We start from the raw sequence: 26,504 nt of genomic DNA on the forward strand, positions 1-26,504 counted from the left end.
TGGGAGGATGAACTCAATCTCACAGCGGCCCCGAAATGGAGAGGAGTGGCCCACGACAGACCCCAATGGAAAGAGCTAGAGGAGGCCTTTGCCAAGCGGCACACTGAGCTTAGAGACATACTCTAACTCAGAACAAAAGGGCTTAATAAATAAATAAATAATAAATAAATAAATATTAATGGACATTTTTACACAAATTGACTAAGCCCCACGGTAAGCTCAAGAAGGCTTGTGTTGTGGGTACTCAGACAACGATAGATATAATATACAAATACTTAAATACATAGAAAACAATTACCCAGAACCCAGGAACAAATATCTGTGCTCATCACACAAATAAATGCCCTTACTGGGATTTGAACCCAGGACCGCGGCTTCACAGGCAGGGTCACTACCCACTAGGCCAGACCGGTCGTCAAATTAATAGATAGATAGATAGCTATAGTTTATTGTGTAAGTACGTGTAACAGTCAGTGGTCCTAAAGGGTGGGGGGCGAGGGAGGTAGCACAATATTTCAGATATTCGGAACAATTATTATCCAAAACTATTTACTGAATAAAAAAAAAATTAAAGACCTATCGTTTAGTGTGCCACACGTTGATTTTGTTATTGTATTTTTTTTTATTTAGTTACCAATACGGAGGTACCCTATAAATATATGCCTGTAAATTTTAACTTCTAATCTAAATAGTAGCTCACAAAATACACCTAGGTCGGACATGACTAAACTATAAGGGTTCCGCTTTTTTCCATTTTGGCTATGGGACCCTAAAGGACTCACCACACAGTGCTGTAGTATATCCCCCAAGAGACGGTGCGCGGTGCCGCAGCGCTCCTTAAACGATCTGTATTTGTGCAGCAACATGCCGCAGCAGCTGCAGATGTGCTGCGGCAGCCTGTCTGTTTGTCACACCTGCAATATGGCTTATGTCAAATCAAAATAGTAAAAAAAAATTAGAAAACATACCATATCGAACTAGTCCCCATACTAAGCTCAATAAGGCTTAATAGACATAGAAATTTTCCATTTTGAGAAAGGTGGAGGGAACCAGATCGCGTGGCAGATCACCTATGCGCTGGACTGACCAAATAAGATCCGCAGTGGGAGACCGCGTATCTGACTGTGCCAGACAGTCTGCCAACAGGGACAGGTGGCAGATCGTGCGAAGAGCTGTGTCCGCCTCTAATGCCAATGCCGACGGTATAATAAAGATTCATTCATTCATTCATTCATAATATTGCATCCTCCAACTTTCACATGTATTTGAAGTGTCAGCTCAATTGAATAATGGGAAGAGGGTTTAACTAAGCTTGCAACATTAGACCCAAATAATTATATATTATTACGAATAAACATTGCAAGTTAAATAAAAGCTCGTAAAAAAAACTTAAAAGGTTTAAAAGTTTTAATAGCGCAGAGTCTCGTAAAAACGAGCCAAGTACTTCAAATGTAGACGTAAAAGACTAAAGATCCTACTAACTTTAGGAGTACCAGAATGAAAAAAAATAGGCAGAAAATACTCACTGGCAAACCAGTCAGATATTCATATGTTTCCTTCAGAACACCAGCTAGATTGTACAGTTTGGTGTCCGTGGCGAGACACGCGCGGCACGCAAGCAGAGTACGCTCCAAGCCTGCTACAAACATTGTAAACATTGTTGTTACTTTATTGCACAATACATGAAGGTACAAATGAAACAATATTTACATAAAACCTAAACATAACAACTAAAACTAAATATAAAATATCTCTCCAAAGCTACCCGCTTCTGGAATGGAACCTAGAATGCTGGCGGCGTTGCCCCTTTGAACCACCAGACTTAATCTTTGAGCCAGAAGGAGCGCGCCCTGTGGTCGCCCGAGACACCTATTAGTCTGACACTTCCTTTATTAACTGTTTGGTGTCGGTCGACCATGGGCCCAGTGTTTCAATGGCGAGCGCCGCAAAATCGTATTGGTCCGTTAGGAACGCATATTTGCGGCGCTTTGTAGATAGATGTAGATGTAGTGTAGGGATGCCGGCGGGCTATCGATCGCGTGTCGCGTTCATTCAGCCCTGTTCCCTGGAGTTGGAGCTGCAGGTTACTGTCCCGGCGGCATTCCCACACTATTCTCCTCGAATCTTCTTTCTTCTTTGCGGCGCTTTAGTGTCTGGGCCTGGTCCGCGGCAGTCCCGGGCTTCCGGGCCGATCCCTCAACGTGGGACGGTGCTAGCGTATCGACGCAGGTAGCGTCCCACGCTAAAGGGCGGCCAAGGCTCCAGGGCACAAGAGTGCAGCCGTCAGGTCTCTTGCCGTCTGTGGCAGAGAGGCCTGATGGCTCCAGAGTTGCGGGTAGAGAGGCGGTGTTGTTACTTATATCATATAAAACAATTATTGTTACTAAATAATACACAATTAAGAAACTAACAGTTACCGGGTGGCGTCTGTGAAAGGCCTGCATTGTAGTTATCGCTAAACATCTTGATTTTCTTCATTCTGTTTGAAATATATTGATTTTTATAACCAACAAAACGTAGTCGCTCGCTATTAAGTCATCAATATATCTGTAAGCGGTTGTACTATTGCTTATTTTGTGCTGTAAGTCTAATTTGTTTAATAGTAAGTGACAATTTATTATTTTATAGAAGTTTTTGGGGAAAATAAATTAATATTCTAGTCTTTTATGTCGACCGTAATATCGACTGATACTAATAAGTGATATGATATTGACATTATCGGGCATTGACCTTTACTCACTGTCAATGTGACGTTCATAGGGCTACCAGTAAAAAAAAGTTGAAGTTGTTAAGGGCTCCTTAAGCTGACGTACCACGGATTTAGAGTTAACTTCATGTGACGTACACGCTCACTGATTCCTCAGTGTTCCACAGCAACAAACTAGTTTCATAGCAATTCCGCTACAAAGAATTTACATATTAGATTATATAGTTGCTCAAACCAATTTGTCAGTCAGTAAGAACCAGGAAAACTATACTCGTCCTTTTCTTTTGGGTGCTAGTACTAGTGTAAGACAAATATAGTATGCTTCTCTCTGTCTATGTTTGATTGAAATAAGAAAGTCCTTTGACAAACTATAATTGTTCCGCAGTCAAAAAGTAGGAAAAATACTAGAGAATATATTTGATCTACTTGACCAGACGTCTTTTTTTTCTACTATTTATCTTAATACACTACCACCAGGCTACTGCACGGCTACTGTGGCAACATTTTACATAAACGTCAAACGAAATACTGTGGAAAAAATGCAGAAAATACGCGAAAAGTATAACAATTCGTATTTATGAATTACAATTTATACTCTTTATTATCTTATTGGGTTTTAATGTAAAGATGCGGTCGGTGAAAACAGAAAATGCTAGCAGCAGCGAACAATTGCTAGCCTGTCGGGTTTGTCTGGCCACTGAAGCTAAGTTGTACAATATTCTTAAAAATGGATTAGAAAAAGAAATTCTGGAGCTACTAGGGATCGAGGTAAGCATAAAAAGTGCTTAGATATTGTGTACCCTATGCGTGTATAAATATAATTATAACGCTGATTTAAACTTTCACGATTTTTACACATTATTAAATTATACAACGGGACTTAATCGCGTATCTAAGTTTTAAGACCACGACCACGAGACCACGGGGACAACGCCGTCCTCGAAACGTCGGAGGTAAATCTTAAAACTTAGATACGCGATTAAGTCCCGTTGTATAATTTAATAATAATTATAACGCTTCAATAAAAATGTATTTTACCTAGCTTTGTTGTTTTTTTTATTAAATTTTCTATCTCACTGTTGTACAATGTGAAAATTGGATGTGGTCTAATGACACAGATTCATCATTCTCTTGCCCTTGTCCCATTTACTTGGGGTCGGCGCAGCATGTCTTCCTCTTCCATACCTCTCTGTCACCCGTCATCTCATCATTCACTTGCGTTCGTTTCATATCATCTCTCACACAGTCCATCCACCTTTTCCTCGGTTTTCCTCTCCCAGATGACACATTATTAATTTCAATTGCAAATTTTATGACTTGTTCTTTTTGCAAATATTAATTTTTGCCAAAATTTTAGGTGTTAGCAATAGATGGGTATCCACAGCACGTATGTGCATTCTGCCGGGTACTTTTAGCAAAGTTTAAGCAGTTCCGAGCTTGCAGCCAACGGGCCCAGGAGCTGCTGCGGACACTTAAGAAACAACATGGGGTGAGTTAAAGCTGCTTATGATGTATGAAGATCAGGGATGTTGCGAATATCCGCATGCGGATGCGGATGTGGAACAGGTCGGTACAGGAACTTCTTAGCATCGGTGTAAGTGCTAGACTGCTAGGTAATTTAGTTATTAGCCAAAAAAACCTATTAGAAATGAGCAGTCAAGCGTGAGTGGGACTTAATGTACGGAACCCTTGGAACACGAGTCCAACTCGCACTTGGCCGGTTTTTGAAATAAAAATTACTAAAATGTAATATTTGACGTTTTTTATGTACCTATCTTGACATCCGCATCTGCGGATGTGAGATGCGGATGTGAGCCTTTAAAAATCCGCATCCGCGTATGTCAAAAAATCAGCATCCGGTCAGATAAATGTCAGTCCATACAAAAGTTTGCACAATTGTGCAAGGTTTTCGGCAAAGGGGTAAGCTCTTAATGGCGACTCCAGTTCTTAAATGCTCTAAGATTAAAATAACACTTTATGAAATGCCCGTGGTTTTTAGGGTTCCATACCCAAAGGGTACAAACCCTATTACTAAGACTCCACTGTCCGTCTGTCTGTCTGTCTATCACCAGACTGTATCTCAAGCTATCAAGGTTCATGAAACATTGAAACTGTTGAAATTTCCACAGATGTATTTCTGTTGCCGCTACAACACCAATACTAAAAAGTACGGAACCCTCGGTGGGCGAGTCCGACTCGCACTTGTCCGGTTTTTGTGTTGATATTAAATAATAATAAATATTGGGGGACATCTTACACCACTGACTTAATATAAAAGAAATAGACACACAAAGCAGAACAAAAACGTCAAGAAATGTGGATCCCAATGACGTTTCGCACCATTTGCATTGATGATAAAAACGCTTACGTAAATTTTGAGTCAAGATAAATGTTTCGTACAGAAAAGAGCTTAATGTCGTAAGCATTAAGTGTCAAATTTGCATACATAAGTACCAACACTGTTAAAAAATTTAGTCCGATGGCACTAAACGTAACGTATTTACGTCAAGCAACGTCAAACAAGAATAATGAACGAATGGAGTCACTTTGGTACACTTGAATAGGTATTACTGTACAGAAAAACCAATTGAAGTAATAAATAAAACAAATTTAATTTAATCGGGAGTTTAAATAAAATTAATTCGTGGTTAAAATTCAAACAAATTAAATTTTTAATAAGTAAGTATACGTCTTTAAATACTAATTTCCTTGAAATAAATTCAACTTATTAAATAAAATAACTGTGTATTTTAGATCTACATTTACTCATCGCACGGGTGCACGGGGACATTTAGGTACTGATTGGATTTTTTTTATAAAGTCCATACTTTATAAAAAAAATCGGGTTGTTCCCACTAGTTACCACCAAGTTGATATCAGTGGTAACTACTAGGATTTTTTTTTTCCCACCTTTTACCACTGGTAACTACTGGGAAAAATAATTCCCACTAGTTACCACCAAAGCGAGTTGGTGGAAATAACCCAAAAAAATCCTGTGGTTGTCACTGTGTTCAGACAGGTTTAGCATTTACAGTTAGTCGATATAAGCCCTTATTGGTTGTCGGAAACAGGGAAATGGGCCGATCACACAAGTGCCGTTTTGCTTTGTTTAAAACTGCATCACCCCTATCTCTTGCTATAATTAAATAGCAGTCCACTTTGCACGTCGCATAGGTTTTCTTGGAAATCTTGAATTTAAACATAATATTATTCCATACGAATTCCATATAAAAATAAAAATAAATATTGACCTCACATCGACTCATTAGATTTTTGTTCCTTGACATCCCTTCTCTGGTACTAACCACTGACTTAATATAAAAGAAATAGACACACAAAGCAGAACAAAAACGTCAAGAAATGTGGATCCCAATGACGTTTCGCACCATTTGCATTGATGATAAAAACGCTTACGTAAATTTTGAGTCAAGATAAATGTTTCGTACAGAAAAGAGCTTAATGTCGTAAGCATTAAGTGTCAAATTTGCATACATAAGTACCAACACTGTTAAAAAATTTAGTCCGATGGCACTAAACGTAACGTATTTACGTCAAGCAACGTCAAACAAGAATAATGAACGAATGGAGTCACTTTGGTACACTTGAATAGGTATTACTGTACAGAAAAACCAATTGAAGTAATAAATAAAACAAATTTAATTTAATCGGGAGTTTAAATAAAATTAATTCGTGGTTAAAATTCAAACAAATTAAATTTTTAATAAGTAAGTATACGTCTTTAAATACTAATTTCCTTGAAATAAATTCAACTTATTAAATAAAATAACTGTGTATTTTAGATCTACATTTACTCATCGCACGGGTGCACGGGGACATTTAGGTACTGATTGGATTTTTTTTATAAAGTCCATACTTTATAAAAAAAATCGGGTTGTTCCCACTAGTTACCACCAAGTTGATATCAGTGGTAACTACTAGGATTTTTTTTTTCCCACCTTTTACCACTGGTAACTACTGGGAAAAATAATTCCCACTAGTTACCACCAAAGCGAGTTGGTGGAAATAACCCAAAAAAATCCTGTGGTTGTCACTGTGTTCAGACAGGTTTAGCATTTACAGTTAGTCGATATAAGCCCTTATTGGTTGTCGGAAACAGGGAAATGGGCCGATCACACAAGTGCCGTTTTGCTTTGTTTAAAACTGCATCACCCCTATCTCTTGCTATAATTAAATAGCAGTCCACTTTGCACGTCGCATAGGTTTTCTTGGAAATCTTGAATTTAAACATAATATTATTCCATACGAATTCCATATAAAAATAAAAATAAATATTGACCTCACATCGACTCATTAGATTTTTGTTCCTTGACATCCCTTCTCTGGTACTAACAAATTAATTTATTCAAAACCATAAAATTACCACCAGATTACATAAATTATGTAATGCTATCCAAAGAACTAACCGAAAGAAATACATTCCATCCTTTTTCCTTGTTTTATCATTGTTATTTTTACATATTTTAACGGCACATTTCGTAATTGTTGACAACTTCACATTTGAGCGTTTCAAACAAGACTAAACGAAAAAGTAACGCGTGATCTGTTTCAACGTTACTTTTGTGGGGCCATTTTTTGCGGCTGATTGGGTATCCAGTTCTTTATTCTATATCAATGGTACTAACAAATTAATTTATTCAAAACCATAAAATTACCACCAGATTACATAAATTATGTAATGCTATCCAAAGAACTAACCGAAAGAAATACATTCCATCCTTTTTCCTTGTTTTATCATTATTATTTTTACATATTTTAACGGCACATTTCGTAATTGTTGACAACTTCACATTTGAGCGTTTCAAACAAGACTAAACGAAAAAGTAACGCGTGATCTGTTTCAACGTTACTTTTGTGGGGCCATTTTTTGCGGCTGATTGGGTATCCAGTTCTTTATTCTATATCAATGTCTTACACAGATCAACCTAGCCCCAAACTAAGCAAAGCTTGTACTATGGATGCTAGGCGACGATATACATACTTATATAGATAAATACATACTTATATACATAGAAAACATTCATGACTCCGGAACAAATATTAGTGTTCATCACAGAAATAAATGCCCTTACCGGGATTCGAACCCAGGACCATCGGCTTCGCAGGCAGGGTCACATGTGCATGTGTTTTGTACATTCAGTTTATTTCTATACATTTTAATGAGCACTGAAACAACTTAATTGCAGATTAATACAAGCACCATCACCACCATCCACTCTCCATTCACAAACCTAACCATCCACACCACCACCCTCATAGAATACCAATACCAAGAACGACCAGAAATACCAGCACTTATTGTCAAAGATGAATTAGAACCCAAGCATGAAGATGTAGTAAAATATGAAGATTTAGATGATAATATAGATGTGGATGATAATATAGATTATGATGATGAGGACTATAAGGGGGAAGTGGAAGTTAAGAAGAGGAAGCGGAAGAGGAGGGTTGGGAAGGAAGTTACGAGGGAGAAAAAGAAGTTACCTAAAGGTAAATGGTAGATTCTTTTAATAAATAATAAAGAAAGGGGAAGGCCCCCGCTCCGAGTCGTTCCTCGTGCATAGGCTGTCCGTTGTGATCCAACGTGGCAATGCTGCGAGCATCATGGGCACCTTTGCACCAGGAACGACTTGAAGCGTTTTGTCTTTTTTTAATTTATATTTTTTAATTTAACTAATTAAGTCAATATAATGCATAATTTTATGTGATAATAAATTTTAAAATAAACAATTAAATATTATAGGACATTTTTACACAAATTGACTAAGCCCCACACGGTAAGCTCAAGAAGGCTTGTTTTGTGGGTACTTAGACAACAATATAATTATATAATGTATAAATACTTAAATACATAGAAAACAACCTACAATCAACATACAATCTTTTATTTCTTTATTTAACCCTTATTGGACAAACAAAGGAAAGTGCAAACAGTGGGGTGAAATGGCCATATCTTCTGTCGCATATTTCGCGGTGAGCACCATAACTTCCCTTCTAATTACCTGGCTTAAGAAAAGCCTAAAAAATAAAAATCCAAAAATACTACACAAAATTTGGATAAGGCTATTTAAAATACTTTACGCTCCGTTTTTAAGAATATAATTTTTCTAATCTCAAAAGTATGTGGTAATTAACTTTTTCTTCCGAAATGCTAGGATTCCTATGATATCTAAATATTGCGGTCCAGACTTATACCTTTAAACGAGCAATTCTTGTATATATTATACTAGCGACCCGCCCCGGCTTCGCACGGGTTAACAAATTATACATAAGCCTTCTTCTTGAATCACTGTATCCATTTAAAAAAACCGCATCAAAATCCGTTGCGGTGTTTTAAAGATCTAAGCATACAGACAGACAGACAGACAGCGGGAAGCGACTTTGTTTTATACTATGTAGTGATTTATGTGATCTCAGAAATGGCTCTAACGATTTCGATGATGGTTGCTAAGCGAAAAATCGATCTAGCTAGGTAGGTCTTATCTCTGGGAATACGCGTTATTTCAGTTTTAACATGTAAACGACATTGTAATTCCGTGCATAATACTCAGATTTAATTTTGGAGGAAAAAAGTTATCACTACTTTTGAGGTTATAAAATGTATAGTCTGTGAAAGAGGAGCATACTAATATTTACAGAAAAGAAGATAAAGAAAATGTTCGACTGCGAGGCCGACTTCCCCGCGTTCGAGGCCAAATACAACATGGAGATAGTGGTCCTCACTATGGACCAGCAACTAGAAAACATGGCCGCCCGGAAAAACTCCTCGAACTATGTCAACTCCCCGTATAAATGCCAGCTGTGCTTTAAGGGGTTTTCGTCTGAAGCTACTTTCAAAAATCATAATTTAAAGCATCATGACCCGGTAAGGACTGTGTCTCTTATTTTTAAATTTACAACTTTATTGCACAGTGACAAAAGGCGGACTTAATGCTACACGGCATTCTCTACCAGTCAACCTTTAGGACAAACAGAGAAGCATAGTTGGTGCGGGGTATGTAAAGTCTCTTCTACTCTTTCCCTCTTTATTTACTCTGGCTATCTCCCTCTCACTAATTCCTTTTCGTCACTCTCTCTAACACACAGACACACATCTTCCCACTCGCCCTCAAATTCCTCGCCAATATAGCCGTACTTACACATTTGTGATTAAAGGCTTTTGAGACCCTTCTATGCTCCCATATTTGTGACTACATCGTACGTATAAATATATTTGAGTTATTGAGCAGCACGTTTAAAACATGGCCGCCCGGAAAAACTCCTCGAACTATGTCAACTCCCCGTATAAATGCCAGCTGTGCTTTAAGGGGTTTTCGTCTGAAGCTACTTTCAAAAATCATAATTTAAAGCATCATGACCCGGTAAGGACTGTGTCTCTTATTTTTAAATTTACAACTTTATTGCACAGTATAAAATATACAGTGACAAAAGGCGGACTTAATGCTACACGGCATTCTCTACCAGTCAACCTTTAGGCCAAACAGAGAAGCATAGTTGGTGCGGGGTATGTAAAGTCTCTTCTACTCTTTCCCTCTTTATTTACTCTGGCTATCTCCCTCTCACTAATTCCTTTTCGTCACTCTTTCTCTTAGGACACACATTTTCCTACTCACCCTCCATCCCCACCATTGACTATTATAGCTGAACTTCCACATTGGTGATTATAGGTAGGTACTTTTGACTCCCTTCCATGCTCACATATTTGTGACTGCATCGTACGTATAGATATATTTGGGTTATTGAGCAGCAGCTCTAAAACATGGCTGCCCGGAAGAACTCCTCGAACTATATTAACTCCCCGTATAAATGCTAGCTGTGCTTTAAGGGGTTTTCGTCTGAAGCTACTTTCAAAAATCATAATTTAAAGCATCATGTATGTAATGTGTTTATACTCTCACACTATCTTTCTCTCAGTATTTTATTTTTTTCTGACTCTCTTACACACAGACGTACACATTTTCCTATTCAGTGTGAGTAGGCAGATAGGCGATTAAGTCCAGTTTTACAATTTAATAATGTGTAAAAATCGTGGAAGTTTAAATCAGTGTTGTGTAGGTGGTCGAAGCCAGCCCCTTTGGGATTCACGGATCTAAAGTCTATTTTTTTATTCGGTAGACTGAAATGACAGTTAATAGAGTCTGGCTAATAGGGTTGCCAGATCGAAAGGCGCTATTATCGGGAAAAAATATCAATTTTTCGGGATTTTGGGCCTCAAGTCGGGAAAATGAACCATTCAAATTAAATTAATTGTATTAAAAACAACAATATTTTACATTATTGGCACTACGTCAGCTGCTCTGCCCAATCTAGCCACGCGCGCCCCGCGCGCGCGCTGACGGGCTCGACGCGGGTCGCTGGTTCGCTCGACGACAGTTCAGAACTTGAAATTATTGTTTTATAACGTGATGCTGTTTTTCGGGACACTTTTCACTTTGTCGGGAATCGGGAACACATGCTAAAAATCGGGAGAATCCCGCCGAATCCCGACCATCTGGCAACCCTACTGGCTAATGAAAGTTGAGCCTGAGATTTATTTAAAACTTTTTATATGGCAACTTTTTTTCCTATCAAATAAGCTGTCAGTTTCAAGCTGTCATTTAATTTCATAGTAATTTTATTGCCAGGTGCTGTTTTTATTGAAATTCCCGCGTTATCTCAGGCTCAACTTTCATTAGCCAGACTCTAGTATGAAATGACATTTCATGTTCATAATATTAACTGTCATTTCAGTCTACCGAATAAAAGAATAGACTTTACATTATATTTGACGACCGGTCTGGCCTAGTGGGTAGTGACCCTGCCTGTGAAGCCGCGGTCCTGGGTTTGAATCCCAGTAAGGGCATTTATTTGTGTGATGAGCACAGATATTTGTTCCTGAGTCATGGGTGTTTTCTATGTATTTAAGTATTTGTATATTATATCTATCGTTGTCTGAGTACCCATAACACAAGCCTTCTTGAGCTTACTGTGGGGCTTAGTCAATTTGTGTAAAAATGTCCTATAATATTTATTTATTTATTTATTATTTATTTGTTTACAGAGTGTGGGAGCTCAGCAGTGCGAGCTGTGCTATTCGAGGTTCCGTATCCCCGCCTTCCTGCGGACGCACGCCGAAACACACCGTCTGAAGTTTGTGTGCAAGGACTGCCGCTTTGTGGCCAGTAACAGGTGTGTAACGCGTGCGTAAAAGGTGTGAAACAGGTGAAATCATTAACAAATGGGCAATTTGTTAATGATGTGTTCACAAATGATGTATCTCTGTTACCGCTATAACAACAAATACTAAAAATAAATATTTAAGGGGGCTCCCATACAACAAACACGATTTTTTGCTCTATTTTTTGTCGATGGTGCGGAACCCTCCGTGCGCGAGACCGACTCGCACTTGGCCGGTTTTTCTGTGTAACAGTCTGACCAATTTTGTCATAAGAATACGTTTTTTTAAGGTCTTGAATAGTCATTTTCCACAGGTACCACGCTATAACGCACTTCCGCGAGCACAGCGGCTTCAAATACGTTTGCAAATATTGTGGAGCCAGTTTCAAGTGAGTGTTAAGTGTATTATTTATTTTACGAGCCGTGACACAAGCTATATTTAAAAATTCCCAAGAATTTCCGTGTTCGTATCGAGTTACTAAAGTTTTTAAAGAATTTCTTCGTCGTAACGGCCCGTAACTGTGGAACGTCCCTGCTACGTTTACCACTTATCATTAGGCAAGTTGAATGCTTGTTTGCCACTGACGTGCTTTAAAAAAAGATAGCTAAACTAAATCGCTTTTATCGTCTCTTTTTGTATTCAATCTCAAGTTCTCAGTCATTTTATATTCAATCGACTAAAGCAAAGTCTACAACGCAGGTTAATTTTATTGCCAGGAGGCTTGTTTCAAACTCACCGGCCTGACTGTTGTCATATCATGTTTGCGTGTATGCAGCGGGATTATATTTGTAAGGTCTACCCGTCTTTAAGTCAGTTTCAAGCCGATAATTGGCAGGAAACGGCGCAGGATCGGGGAAAAGTGGTGTGCTCTCGTTTCGGAGCCCAATACCCTCTTTGGGTCGCGGAGCCATATTAGTTAGTTAGTTAGTTACCCGTCTTTAAAAATAAACAGATTGTTCGATCCTGACGTTTGATTGATTTGTTCGCTATATTTTTAGGAGTACTTGGCGCAGCCGGTAGGATTCGAATCTACGCTCCCAACTGGTCCCATGTAGGATTTTTAAATATAATCGTTTAATTCGGAACGTGTCTTTAGGAAACCATCGACTCACGGCACGCACGTGCGCATCCAGCACCCCACCGAGAACACTTCGTGCGACGTGTGCGGGGAGACCTTCCAGGGGGACTTCGGGCTCAGGATGCACAAGACTAGAGCGCACAAGCAGGTCTGCACACTTGTATATACCACCCTTTATACAGCCTTCTACACACGGTTACAACAGCTAAACATCGATAGGATACGTAAGATTTAATACGTAAACTGAAATATGACCTACGAAAAAAAGTGACTAAGGGGTCCAGTGGGATGGGGTTGAGATACTCAGGACAAGTACGTCTTGCTGCTGGGAAAAATCCAGAAAGCCTGTCTGCGGTCCCTGTATAAAAAGATGCACGGCTATTACCCATACTTGTACCCTTCAAAGTTCCTGCTAGGCGTTTTAGGATTTAATTCCTTACAGGTAAGGCGTAACTACGGGCTCTTGGCTACTGGATGTAATGTCTTACGGGGGAACTCGGACTGCCCTGAACTGGTTACACAGCTCGTACGCCTGTTCGTTCCATCCAGGGATGTTGCGAACATCCGCATCCGCATCCGCAACCGCGGAACATCCGCATTATTTTCAACATCCGCATCCGCATCCGCATAAAATCGATGCGGAGCTTATGCGGATGCGGATGTTGAACAAGTCGGTACAGGAACGTCTTAGCGGCGGCGTAAGTGCTAGGTAATTTCGTCATTACCTATAACGAAATCGTCTAGATCCAGAAAAGTCGGCGAAGTTACTGTTTATTAAATATAACGCACCTATATTCTTGCTCAAATACTAAACGTTTGTTTTTTTAATAAAAAAATACTAAAAATGTAATATTTGACGTTTTCTAAGTACCTAATCTTGACATCCGCATCCGCATCCGCATCCGCGGATGTGAGCCTTTAAAAATCCGCATCCGCATCCGCGGATGTCAAAAAGTCTGCATCCGCAACATCCCTGGTTCCATCTATGGCTAAGAAGGCCCAATTTAATTTTCCACCACGAAGTAATCACCTATTAGATGTACCTAAAAGACGCACTACGTCCCATGGCAAATCACCACTTATCCGTGCTTTACAATACATTATTGCGCTCCTCGCATCTCGCATCAGCACCGGAATGTGATGTATTTGCAAGTTGTTGGATGGATCTGTGTAAGTTCTGTGAGGCGATAGATAAGCGTGAATCTTCTGTCATGTATTCGTTTTTCTTTCTCACATTTGTTCTGTTTTTCCTTTCTAGACTGTATCATGTACCTTGTTTGTATAAATACTGTCTATTATAAATTTCACAGTGTATTAGTCCGCTGTAATGCTGTGTAAATTTATGAATCAATAAAATAAAATGTCTCTAAATATTTATTGACCGAAGCGTTAGTGAACGTCTCAAACGCTTGGGTAAAAATGCTTCCGTATGTCCGAACGTCTCCTCTACAGCTCGCATTTCTCAACCGATTCCCGTGAAATTTTGTGAGCAGGTTCAAGAATTAAATATAACTTTTTTGTCAATTCAGTTTTTGGAATTTTCTTCAAAATGTCGCAGCCATGGGGGTTCTTAAGATCGACAGTTCACAGAGCCACTAGTTTATTCTCATTATTTATTTGTAGAACTCCGAGAACGAATCCGGTTCCCTGAACTGCAGCACGTGCGGCGTGCAGTTCGCCAGCTCGTACGCCATGGCGCGGCACACGTTCACGGCGCCCGACAACGTGTGCAACCCTAGCATGAGGTGACCTAACTAAGGCTTTCGACTCACTCTTCATTTTTGTATACAGCCTCGAATTGTTTGGGGTTAAAAAGTGAGTTAATTGAACGTTTAGACGGTTATCTACTCAAGCGTGGAGAAGTTTATAAAATTGAAAATGATTGAAGTCTCATATATTGGTAAAATGCAAGTACTTGGTGTACCTCAGGGAACTGTTCTTGGACCGAATCTCTTTCTAACACATATTAAAGAATAAAGTGTATGTGACATAGGCACACGTTCACGGCTCACGACCTCTGAATAAGGTCACTATCTTATCTTCGTAAAGACCCCCGAAGTCTGGTATCCTAAATTACGCTGCCACAAAAATTAGAACTTCCACAGGTTCCAATAAATACAGACATCTTAAACACACAGAGTTTATAAAAATGCGATAAGAATACACCAAATGGCTCACATTAATAACACGTCACACAGGTTATTCTGCATAGGACAACAAGTTTTAGAACAGCAATGTACTTAAAGTTTTATATTTTTCTGTTTAGAGCGTGTACTCTGTGCGGGGAAAACCTGGCGAGTGATGAACTGCTGAGGACCCATACTCAGGAGCGGCACAGCAAACCAGAGACTAAATGCGATGAGGTAAGGCCTAACTCATAATACAACGCACGCAACAAGCCTACCAAACTTTATAATAGTATATATATTGTGTCACTAGGGAGTAAAATGACTTATTTACGGCGAGGGCGTACATTGAAACACACTGCTTTTCACATCACCTATAAGGAAATCATTTTCACTTTTCTTTTTGGCTTACTCCTCATATTCACTTTCATTTTCATTAAGAAATAAAAAAAAGTGTCTGGAGGGGCAGGACAAACCTCGATAGCACGTAGACCGCCGACTCCAAGTTTTGAGTTCGTATTTCGGCACAAACACGACACTTCGATGAATTCACAATGCACAGGGTTACACGTGACGTCACTGATCTTATTAGAGTACTTTCTTACTTGATTTTGAGATTAATTGGAGGAATGCAAACTTTTTGGACGCGCCCGCGGTGAGGTTTTATTTTGCACTGGCGGTTGCAGGTGAGGGGAGTGGGGGGTTAGGAAAGGATATTGCCAGGTATGAAATATATAAAAGGTACGTTCGAGTAGTATGTATGATATATATTAAAAAATAAGTTTAAAATTAAATATAAAATGTATGAAATAATCACAATGGCGTAGCCAACTTCGGGGCGCCTAGAGGTTTCCTCTACATTGCGTTAAAAGTAAGTGAATATTATTATAGAAGCTAATACTAAGAGTTTTTTTTTTTGATACTAAATTTGTACTATATTAAATTTAATTATTGCGTGGGTAACGGGCAGAGCCGAGTTACAGGACGGACATAAGTTCCTGAAGAAGTAGTTACTTTTGCGAGGCGAATGACATTGTCCTTTCCTGGGAAGACCTCTGAGACAACGGCGAGAGGCCAGAACATAGGATGAGCATTATCATCTTTAATGACAACAACTGTTCCCACACTCACAGGTTTGGAAGGTGAATTCCATTTATCGCGTTGTTGAAGGGAAGTGAGATATTCCATGCTGAAACGGTTCCAATAACTCTGTACAATTTTATTTAGAAGCTGATAGCGAGTTAACATATGATTTGGAATATTAATATCAACTTTCTCCGCGGGTAAAAACTTAAGTGGAGTGATATTTAAGAAATGACTTGGAGATAACGCGGTCGGATCAGAAGGATCCGATGATAGGACGCAAATCGGACGACTGTTAAGTAGCCCTTTAATTTGGACCAAAACTGAATTAAACTCTTCATAGGTTAAAATTTGATTACCTATAACTTTATATAAGTGAGTTTTGACTGACTTGACATTAGTTTCGCTCAAACCGTTAAAGTTAGGACCATAAGGTGGACTGTGTTGAAACTGAATCTTGTGTTGCGCAAGATAATTACTCAAATAGTTATTATAATCAGTGGACTGTATAAGTGGGTAAATTTCGTTTAATTTGTGTTTCGCACCAATGAAATTTGTACCTCCGTCACTATATAAAATTGAAACCGGACCTCTGCGTGAAATGAAACGTTTAAAAGCGGCGAGAAATAAGTCCGTGCTCAGATCGGAGACCAATTCCAAATGGATGGCTTTTGTTGTTAAACAAACAAACAGACAGATATAAGCCTTGTGGCTTTTAACTCCGCGACGGCGTATATGAGTAATATAAAACGGTCCGCCATAATCGACAGCCGTGTGTACAAATGCCTTTACTTGAGAGACGCGGATGGCGGGGAGGTCACCCATCGGCGGTTGTGTAGACAACGGTTTAAGTTTGAAACAGGAGTTGCATTTGTGTACTCTTTGACGAATTAAATTTCGAGCGGATAAAATCCAATATTTTTGTCTAATTAGTGCTAGTACTAAGGCGGGACCAGTATGCAGGTTCGACGAGTGATAATAATCTACTAAAAGCGATACTATTCTACTTTTTGCGGACAACAGTATTTGATGTTTTTGGTCGAAACCTAATTGAGAATGAGAGAGTCTACCTCCTACTCTTAGGAGCCCTTGGTCGTCAATAAATGGATGCAGTTTTAGAACTGATTTACTGGGAATTAATTTGTTATTTTTAATAGCGTCAAGCTCGCGAGAGAAATGTGTTTCTTGTTCGTAGCGTAGTACGCGGTATTCTGCATATTCTAAGTCAAATGGAGTTATGGAACCTTGAGAGTGAAGTAATTTTGAAAAACGGAATGCGTATACGAGTGAGCGAATGAATTTAGTCCACGTCGAACATCTTACAGCGAGGTCGCGAATTGGGTGAGTGGGTTCATCCGTAGCAAAGTCCGTAGATACAGTTTGCGCGGGAAGCGATGTAATTTTAATTTCTTGTAAATCTTCATGTTTGTTATTATTTATTTTAAATTCTTTTACAGGCCAAGTATTAATCGGATCGGACAGCCATTGCGGGCCGTGGAACCAGAGTGAGTTATTTACTAATCCTATTGGCGTTACAGGCCGCGAAACAATATCTGCCGGGTTCTCTACACCACGGACGTGGTACCAGTGGGAAGCGGGTAAGTACTCATTTATTTGAGCGATTCTATTAGCTACGAATGTGTGAAACTTATAAGCGGGTGAATGAATCCATGTGAGTGTTACAGTAGCGTCTGAAAAAGCGTATATTTTATTTATAGTGCATCGTTTACTTAGGACGTCGCGAACGGAATTTATCAATTTTGCGAGTAATACAGCGGCGCAGAGTTCTAAGCGAGCGAGGGTTTTATTCGGATTGGAAACTTTGGATTTAGCGGTGAGTAATTCTACTGACTGCGCGGTTGAGTTTTCATCTGAGTCTACGCGTACATAGACCGCAGCTCCATAACACTGCTGGCTAGCGTCGGCGAATCCGATTAGGGTTATTCTGTTTATTGACGTGATGCCAATGTGGCGCGGTATTTTAATTTCCGATAAGTGTGGAAGTTCCTGATGGAATTGTTTCCATTTGGAGACAATGAAGTCGGGCACTTCATCATCCCAATCGAGTTGAAGTTTAAAACATTCTTGAATGAGTAATTTCATATAAGCTACGACCGGGCTAATTAGACCTAGCGGGTCGAACAAGCGCGCGGTGACAGATAGAATTGAGCGTTTGGTGCAAGTTTCTGGAAAATCAATGTTTGTTTTAAAGTGAAATTGATCGTCAGTAGGCTGCCATTGCATACCTACGATTTTAGTATCAGCGTTGGGGTCGTCATCAAATTTGACAGCGAGAGGGCTTTTTTGCGTGAATGGGACGCGTGACATGAGGCGAGTATCATTTGAAATCCATTTGACTAAGTTGAAACCTCCCGATTTGAACATAGCGGTCATTTCCTTATATATTTTTTCTGCCGTATCAACGTTATCAACGGAGCTAACATAATCGTCAACGTACATATGGTTTTCGGCTTCATAAGCGGCGAGCGGGTATGAATCGCGGCTATCTGCGGCAAGTTGTCGCACGACACGCAAAGCTAAGTATGGTGAACTGGAAACACCAAAACAAACTCTATTAAATTGATATATTTCGATCGGTGAATTAGCGTCAAACCTGAATAAAATTCTTTGGAATGAATGATGATCAGGAGAAAGTTTCACTTGAAAGTACATTTTTTCGATATCTGCGGATATTGCGATTGAAAGTAGGCGAGCGCGGCTGACGCGGCGGGTGAGACAGAGACGGAAGATTCGCGGTGCTAGTGCTTGGAAGCGGCGCTGTTGAAGCGCGCGCGCCAGCTGAGCTGTTGTTATTATTATCATTTACTGAATCAGCTGATCGCGGGGAATGCGTTGTATTCGAATGGGTCTCGTAGTGTAACAGAGAGTGATGTTTCTTATTGCAAATCGAACACCTATTTGTTGATTTACATGTATTGATATGATGAAAACCTAAACAGTTTATGCAAAATGTGTGTTGACGAACTATGTCGTTGCGCGTTTGAGTGTTTTGTTTTAAGAAATATTCGCATTTAAATAGCGGGTGAGAGAGTTGAGAGTTACACACTTTGCATGGGCGAGATTGAGTGACAGTGTCAGAGCTGTTAGACTTGCTGGAAGTTTGAGGTTGCGGAACTGTAACTTGAGTACAGAATGTTTTAATTTTATTAATTTGCGGTGCGGGTTTGTTAGTGATCTGAGTGCGAGTATTATTATTATAAGTTTGAGTTTGAGAGCGAGACGGCGCGTGGAGTACTTGGAGTTTACTCTGTTCAGTTAGAAATTTCTTCAAATCACTAAATTTAGGAATGTCAATGTGTCTATGAGCCTGTTCGAACAGGTCGATCATAGTTTTGTCCAATTTGCTTAAGGCAATATGAGTTATCATAAAATCTGATAAGTTATCAATTTTCAAGCGCTGCAATGCTGCTTCAGCGGAACAAAAGTTATCAAGTATATTATCGACTGACTGTCCAGTCTTTTGTTGTAACATCTGGTCTAGATAGACAGAAGCCTGTACCCTAGTATCTTGGTATTTTGCTAGAAGAGCTTGCCATATGATGTCATAGTTTTCAGAGGTAGCGGTTATTCCAGAACAAACATTAAGTGCTTTGCCGGAGAGACATCCTATTAGGTACTGGACCTTTTCAGCATTGGTTAAGCGAGTATTAGTGTGTATGACACTGCGGAAATGTTCATAGAATACTGGCCACTTAGTAGGAGTACCATCAAAACCTATGAGTTGAAGCGGGGGCAACTTAGTGTTAAAGTTATTATTTTTCTTTTGGTCCTCAAGCTCTTGCCTCAGTGTAGTTTCCTTTTGTTTAATGTAACAATATAACTCGTCAAATGTATTTAAAATACTATAACTCGGCAGAGCCTCAGGATTTTCTTTGAGTTGTTCAATCATAAGTTTATCAACTGTTTCAATATAATCTGAACGCGTTTTATCAGCGGATTGAGCCCTAGCTAAGAATTGAGTGCGTGTGACATCGTCGGAAACCTTTAAGCTCAAGTTATAGACTTCTTGAATTATTTGAAACAGAAATTGTTTTTTATGTTCCAGAAAAGTAATCATGACATCATCTTCGCTTGAACCATCTTTCGATTTATTGCCTCCCCCCATATTGGTAATAAGTCAATGAGTAATAAGTTAGGTATGCGTAATTTGCGTAAAATTATAAAATGAGAGTAGCAAAATCAAAAACACGAAAGCGACGAACTGTGCGCGGCTTGTATTAAAATGTAAGATGGCGGGTAGGTACGTATAGATGGTGCAAGCGGCGAACAAATTTTTACAATTGACTATATGAAATATGCGTGATTTACCAAAAATATGCTTTAAATCTTATAGAATGAGTTAAATAACTTGTATTTATTGATAACTAGTTGCGAAATAAGATGAAACAAGCGTGATGCGAACTAATTAAAGTACGATGGGTTGATGGCACGTTATGTGATTTTAAGATATATACGTATAAATTATATTTTTGAGTGTATGAGTAATTTAAATATGTGTGAAATAATGAAATATATATAGGTAGGATCCGGATCGATAAGGACCAACAGTGGAGGGGCAGGACAAACCTCGATAGCACGTAGACCGCCGACTCCAAGTTTTGAGTTCGTATTTCGGCACAAACACGACACTTCGATGAATTCACAATGCACAGGGTTACACGTGACGTCACTGATCTTATTAGAGTACTTTCTTACTTGATTTTGAGATTAATTGGAGGAATGCAAACTTTTTGGACGCGCCCGCGGTGAGGTTTTATTTTGCACTGGCGGTTGCAGGTGAGGGGAGTGGGGGGTTAGGAAAGGATATTGCCAGGTATGAAATATATAAAAGGTACGTTCGAGTAGTATGTATGATATATATTAAAAAATAAGTTTAAAATTAAATATAAAATGTATGAAATAATCACAATGGCGTAGCCAGTGTCTTTGAACAGAAAAGTGCAGTAAAGTTTCCCGAACTAGTGCGGGAAAGAGCACTTTCCGTGCTTATGTCGAAAGTTTAAAGTGCCATATGTACTGTAAAACGATACATGTGCGAATAGGTAATTCGCAACTCGTGTCGATTAGAAACACGACCGAAGGGAGTTAATTTGTCGCCACTCGTTTCGAATTTCCTCTTTTCGCACTTAAATAACTATTTTCGAATAGAATGAAAAAATATTTGTATCCCTCCACAGTGCAACAAAACATTCCTAACCGAGGCTTCTCTGAGCGTCCACTACGAGCGCGTCCACCTCCAAGTGAAGAGTGTCAGACGGAAAGCGTCCCACCACGCGCGGAAACAGTATGGGGGGGTAGTCATGTGCGAGCTGTGCGGGAAGAGGTGCAAGGTAAGGCTAGTTATGGCTCCCTGGTACAGTTAGGAGCAGAACGACTGTCAAGAAAAGAGCTTTCTCCAATCTCAAAGGCCGGCAACGCACTAACAACCCCTGTGGTGTTGCGGGTGTCCATGAGCCAGGTAATCACTTACCATCAAGCGATTAGTCTGATCATTTGCCTTCTATATCATCAAAAAATCGCTAGTATGAAAAATAATCTGGATTTTATTATCAACCTAAACCAAAGACGTCAACTGACGCGCTAGGCTACAGACCAATATCAACCTTAGTGCATTCCGACAAGGTACACGTTAGTAAAAAAGTCATTTTAAAATAACATATTCACTTACAGAACAGCACCATCCTGAAATACCACCAGCGCACGCACACAGGGGAGAAACCACACAGCTGCCCGCGTTGTCCCAAGCGATTCGTCTCTCCTATGTTGCTACACGTAAGTGGACCTTCAAACTGGCATAAGGACTATAATACCACCAGCGTACACACAGGGGAGAAGCCCCACAGCTGCCCGCGTTGTCCCAAGCGATTCGTCTCTCCTATGTTGCTACACGTAAGTGGACCTTCAAACTGTGGCATAAGGACTATAATACCACCAGCGTACACACAGGGGAGAAGCCCCACAGCTGCCCGCGTTGTCCCAAGCGATTCGTCTCTCCTATGTTGCTACACGTAAGTGGACCTTCAAACTGTGGCATAAGGACTATAATACCACCAGTGTACACACAGGGGAGAAGCCCCACAGCTGCCCGCGTTGTCCCAAGCGATTCGTCTCTCCTATGTTGCTACACGTAAGTGGACCTTCAAACTGTGGCATAAGGACTATAATACCACCAGCGTACACACAGGGGAGAAGCCCCACAGCTGCCCGCGTTGTCCCAAGCGATTCGTCTCTCCTATGTTGCTACACGTAAGTGGACCTTCAAACTGTGGCATAAGGACTATAATACCACCAGCGTACACACAGGGGAGAAGCCCCACAGCTGCCCGCGTTGTCCCAAGCGATTCGTCTCTCCTATGTTGCTACACGTAAGTGGACCTTCAAACTGTGGCATAAGGACTATAATACCACCAGCGTACACACAGGGGAGAAGCCCCACAGCTGCCCACGTTGTCCCATGCGATTGGTCTCCCCCATGCTGCTACACGTAAGTGGACCTTATAACCGCGACATAAGAACTATAATACCACGAGCGCGCACACAGGGGAGAAGCCCAACAGCTGCCCACAGTGTCCCAAACGATTCGTCTCTCCCATGCTGCTACACGTAAGTGAACCACACTTTAGATTTACGTAAGACATTTATAAAAAAATATAAGCCATAAATATAAACATGTCATTATCGATGCAAAGCATTTGGACAGGACGAAAAAATTAAATGTCGTGTCAAGATAATCATTGTTCGAAATTTGACCATTTTCTATTGTTAATGGGATTATTTTACTTCGATATTTTAAAATGATGTGGACTGTATTCGAACAAATTACGAGATGAGAAACGAGACGATATAACACGAAACTTAGGACAGGCTAGGTCAATTGTTGAAAGCACTCACCTTGCTGAGCTGTAGATGATGGCGCAGCTCTCGGTGTGGGCTGGCACAGGCTCCTCAGACCCTCGGCTCGTCCAGACTTACCTCGAACCCGAGTTACCTAGACCAGCGTGGACACCGAAATAGAGCAGGAGCAGTGCTTCTTCAACTGATCAGCCTTCCACAATGATTACACACAATTTGCAGACGAAATTCAACCTTTTAGATGAACCGACACGACAATATTCCACGAAACAATTAGCGCAGCAAGATGCACCCGACATTACTCGTTCGCGATACGAAAGGAAGAAGGTAGTTTTATTTTTTAAGATTGAACGATAATGTTGCCAGGCAAAATTATTTTAAAGCTAGAATCCTTAACATCTATATTTGAAAACTTTTATGCCTTAGCCGTCCGTTTCTACATCTACTGACAATTTATTATTTTACATATGTTCCAGTGCCACCTGCGGTCCCACACGGGGGAGCGACCGTACAAGTGCGCGCAGTGCCACAAGTCCTTCACGCAGAAGTCGGCGCTCACCGTACACAGCACGGTTTGTACTTCATAATAAATAAATAAATATCGGGGCGACATCTTACACAGATCAACTTAGCCCCAAACTAAGCAAAGCTTGTACTATGGGTGCTAGGCGACGATATACATACTTATACTGATAGGAACCCAGTACCATCGGCTTCACAGGCAGGGTCACTACCCACTAGGCCAGACCGGTCGTAATACAATACGTAATATAATATAAAACAATACTTCATAAACTTTTTATTTCACCTTAAACAAGCATAAACAAATAAAAAAGATACCAGACTACAACCTGACTTTTCCTTTTTGGAAGGGGATATAGGTTTTAGTATACATACTTGTGTGAGAGAATATGAATTTAGAATTTTTTAACAGGATATATCCTTCATCCATTTCCGGGGATTCAAACTATCCCCATGTCCGGGGATTCAAACTAAACATTACACACGTTACATACGTTTTTTCCAGGTTCACACGGGTGAGAAACCATTCGCCTGCAGTATCTGCGGCAAGTCGTTCACACAAGCGGCCTCCGTTCACACGCACGTCAAGTACGTCCACATGAAGATGCCCGCGCCGCCGCGCCGGCGGAACCTCAAGCGGGAGTAAACTGTCACACTATGGAGAAACCATTCGCCTGCAACATATGCGCCAAGCCTCCGTGTGCACACACACACACACACACACACACACACACACACACACACACACACACACACACACACACACGTCTGGTCTGGGACTGGAATGGTGACATACAGTTAGGTGCAACCGAACCTTAATTTCTTACCCCCTTACTCTTAAAACTTAGCAAACATCTGTTAAATTTTGTCCCTTTCTAACAAACACAAAGGTAAAAATGACGGATAAGGACAAACGGTTATCAAAGGCTTTTAGAGACTTTACGAGCGTTTATGAATAACGCTATTAGAATCTAGCTAACAAATAAAAAAAGCCTAATTTTTTTGACGTATCGTTGTATACTGGCGTGTATAAGAATCTCAACCAATAGGGTTCATCCATTAATTACATCACACGTTTAGGGGGAGGGAGGGGGTCAAGAAAATGTGACATATTGTGACATGGGGGAGGGGGGAGACACAAACTTTGTGACGTCACTTTAACTTCATCGGTAACCGAAAATTTACTTAAATTATTCTATTCGCTGTACATTTAAATAACAAGTTTTTAAAACGATAGGTAATCGTTTTTATTCGTTTAATTTTCTTTCCTAAGTAGTTTTGGGTTATAAAATTACTAATATTTATATCGTCAAAAATATTTTGATAAAATATTAATAATACTTAGGTACTTACTTAATTCGATTTGGCGATTTCGTAGAAAAAATGTGACGTCACACTAGGGGGGAGGGGTTTGCCAAATGTGACCAAGTGTGACAAGGAGGGGGGAGGGGTCAAAAAACCTAGAAATTCGTATGACGTAATTAATGGATGACCCCATAGTTGTATACTGGTGTGTATAAGAATCTCAACCAATAGTATTATTAGTGCTTAGAAAATGTGCAATATTGTATGTGAAAGTATTTGTAAGTATTTATTTATCAATTTACATAGATATTCTGTTGTAAGTATTAAAAATATTGCAAATAATTATTGTTTCATTATAACCCATTTTAATTATACAAATCTTAAGACGATAGTGGACGACCGCGTTCCCATACAAGTCCCCATTTTCCTCCATGACTATATTGACATAATGGACAATATTTTTTAACATAAGTGTGCCGTTTTTGATTTTTTTTAGATTTTTCGATTTCGATTTTTTCTCTCCTTTACGCAGAAACGGCGGAATGGATTTCGATAGAACTTGGTAAATAATATAAAAGGTGTGAATAATAAGAAAAAAACAATAATAATAGCATATATAATTTATTTATTTCTACACTTTTAAAAACTACTTACTCATATAAAAGTACGTTACCTAATGTAAAGAATAATTATTGATTTAAAAATAATACACAGTCAATCTGATATAGAGTCAATTTTTTATTGACAAGTTTTCACTATGACTTCGATGCATCAAGGAGGTTTGTTTGCAGAGTCTACCGCGAAACGCCAAAATCGAAATTTCGTTATCTGCCTCTCTATTTAGAATATGCAAGAGTGATAAGAGAGGCAGATACTGAAATTTTGATGTTCGTGTTTCGCAGTAGGCCCTCAGTTTGTTAGTAGCGCCCTCTACGGAGAGTTTTGCGTAATATTCCCTGCTTTTATACTGTAAATGATTTTTATGAATCATACAAAGTAATGTTTAACAATCATTTCCTAAACTAGGTTACTCAGTTTCATGAATCCGAATTAAAGCTTAATTTTACTGATGTTACCATTTCGCATAATGTATGCTGTTAGTTAGTATTTTAGAATATAATAGAATTATAATAAGAACTTATGTCCTATTAAATCTTGTAACATTTGCATACTGTTTAAAACATTTAGAAAAGGTGAAACAATATTTTACACTAACACATGTAATATTTACCCTTTTTTTGCAAATAAATTATTGTTTGTGTTTAAATAAGCATTTCACATGCATCAATTTAACCATAAAACTGAAGCCCGACTGCGAGGTTTTACTGCAGAATTTACACGTGTATGGTTTCTCCACTTTATGAACCACATGTATTTAGTAGCTGAACTATGCGGGCTGGTGGCTTCAGTTTCATATGCACGTATTTAACGTGCGTGGCGAGTGAACCCAACTGCGAGAAGGTTTTACTGCAGATGTCACACGTGTATCGTTTCTCCAATTTTTGAACCGTCTGTACTACATGTATTTAATCGCCAAACTACGTAGGCTGGTGTCTCCGGTGTCGCGGAGGCGGCTTCAGTTTCATATGCACGTATTTAAAGTGCGTGGCGAGCGAGCCCGACTGCGTGAAGGTT

At 39.6% G+C, this 26,504-nt stretch overlaps 2 protein-coding genes and 1 long non-coding RNA gene across 4 annotated transcripts; 2 read left to right on the top strand and 1 right to left on the bottom strand.

Moving 5' to 3' along the window:
* Positions 1–790: 790 nt before the first annotated feature.
* Positions 791–2,528, bottom strand: LOC134660323 (uncharacterized). Its single transcript, XR_010097873.1, has 3 exons — positions 2,418–2,528; positions 1,527–1,636; positions 791–914 (listed from the first exon to the last, which is right to left on the bottom strand). It is a non-coding gene; the product is annotated as an uncharacterized LOC134660323 (long non-coding RNA).
* A 720-nt stretch (positions 2,529–3,248) lies between these two features.
* On the top strand, positions 3,249–9,874 carry LOC134659996 (uncharacterized). Its single transcript, XM_063515694.1, has 5 exons — positions 3,249–3,475; positions 4,065–4,196; positions 7,912–8,215; positions 9,364–9,590; positions 9,812–9,874. Exons 1-5 carry the CDS (start codon positions 3,335–3,337, stop codon positions 9,872–9,874), a joined length of 867 nt encoding a protein of 288 aa, XP_063371764.1. The 5' UTR covers positions 3,249–3,334.
* Positions 9,875–9,951: 77 nt separating this feature from the next.
* Positions 9,952–24,253, top strand: LOC134660333 (zinc finger protein 433-like). 2 transcript variants are annotated; one of them, XM_063516082.1, is made up of 10 exons: positions 9,952–10,086; positions 11,766–11,893; positions 12,196–12,270; positions 12,979–13,108; positions 14,584–14,705; positions 15,227–15,323; positions 21,368–21,520; positions 21,861–21,962; positions 23,519–23,614; positions 24,070–24,253. In XM_063516082.1, the coding sequence occupies exons 1-10, from the start codon at positions 9,967–9,969 to the stop codon at positions 24,208–24,210; spliced, it is 1,164 nt and encodes a 387-aa protein (XP_063372152.1). In that variant the 5' UTR covers positions 9,952–9,966; the 3' UTR covers positions 24,211–24,253. The 2 variants fall into 2 exon arrangements, with proteins under 2 accessions (XP_063372152.1, XP_063372153.1); XM_063516083.1 differs by lacking the exon at positions 23,519–23,614.
* The last annotated feature ends 2,251 nt before the right edge of the window (positions 24,254–26,504 follow it).

Source organism: Cydia amplana, chromosome 26, assembly GCF_948474715.1.
Source record: "Cydia amplana chromosome 26, ilCydAmpl1.1, whole genome shotgun sequence".
Lineage (NCBI taxonomy): Eukaryota > Metazoa > Arthropoda > Insecta > Lepidoptera > Tortricidae > Cydia > Cydia amplana.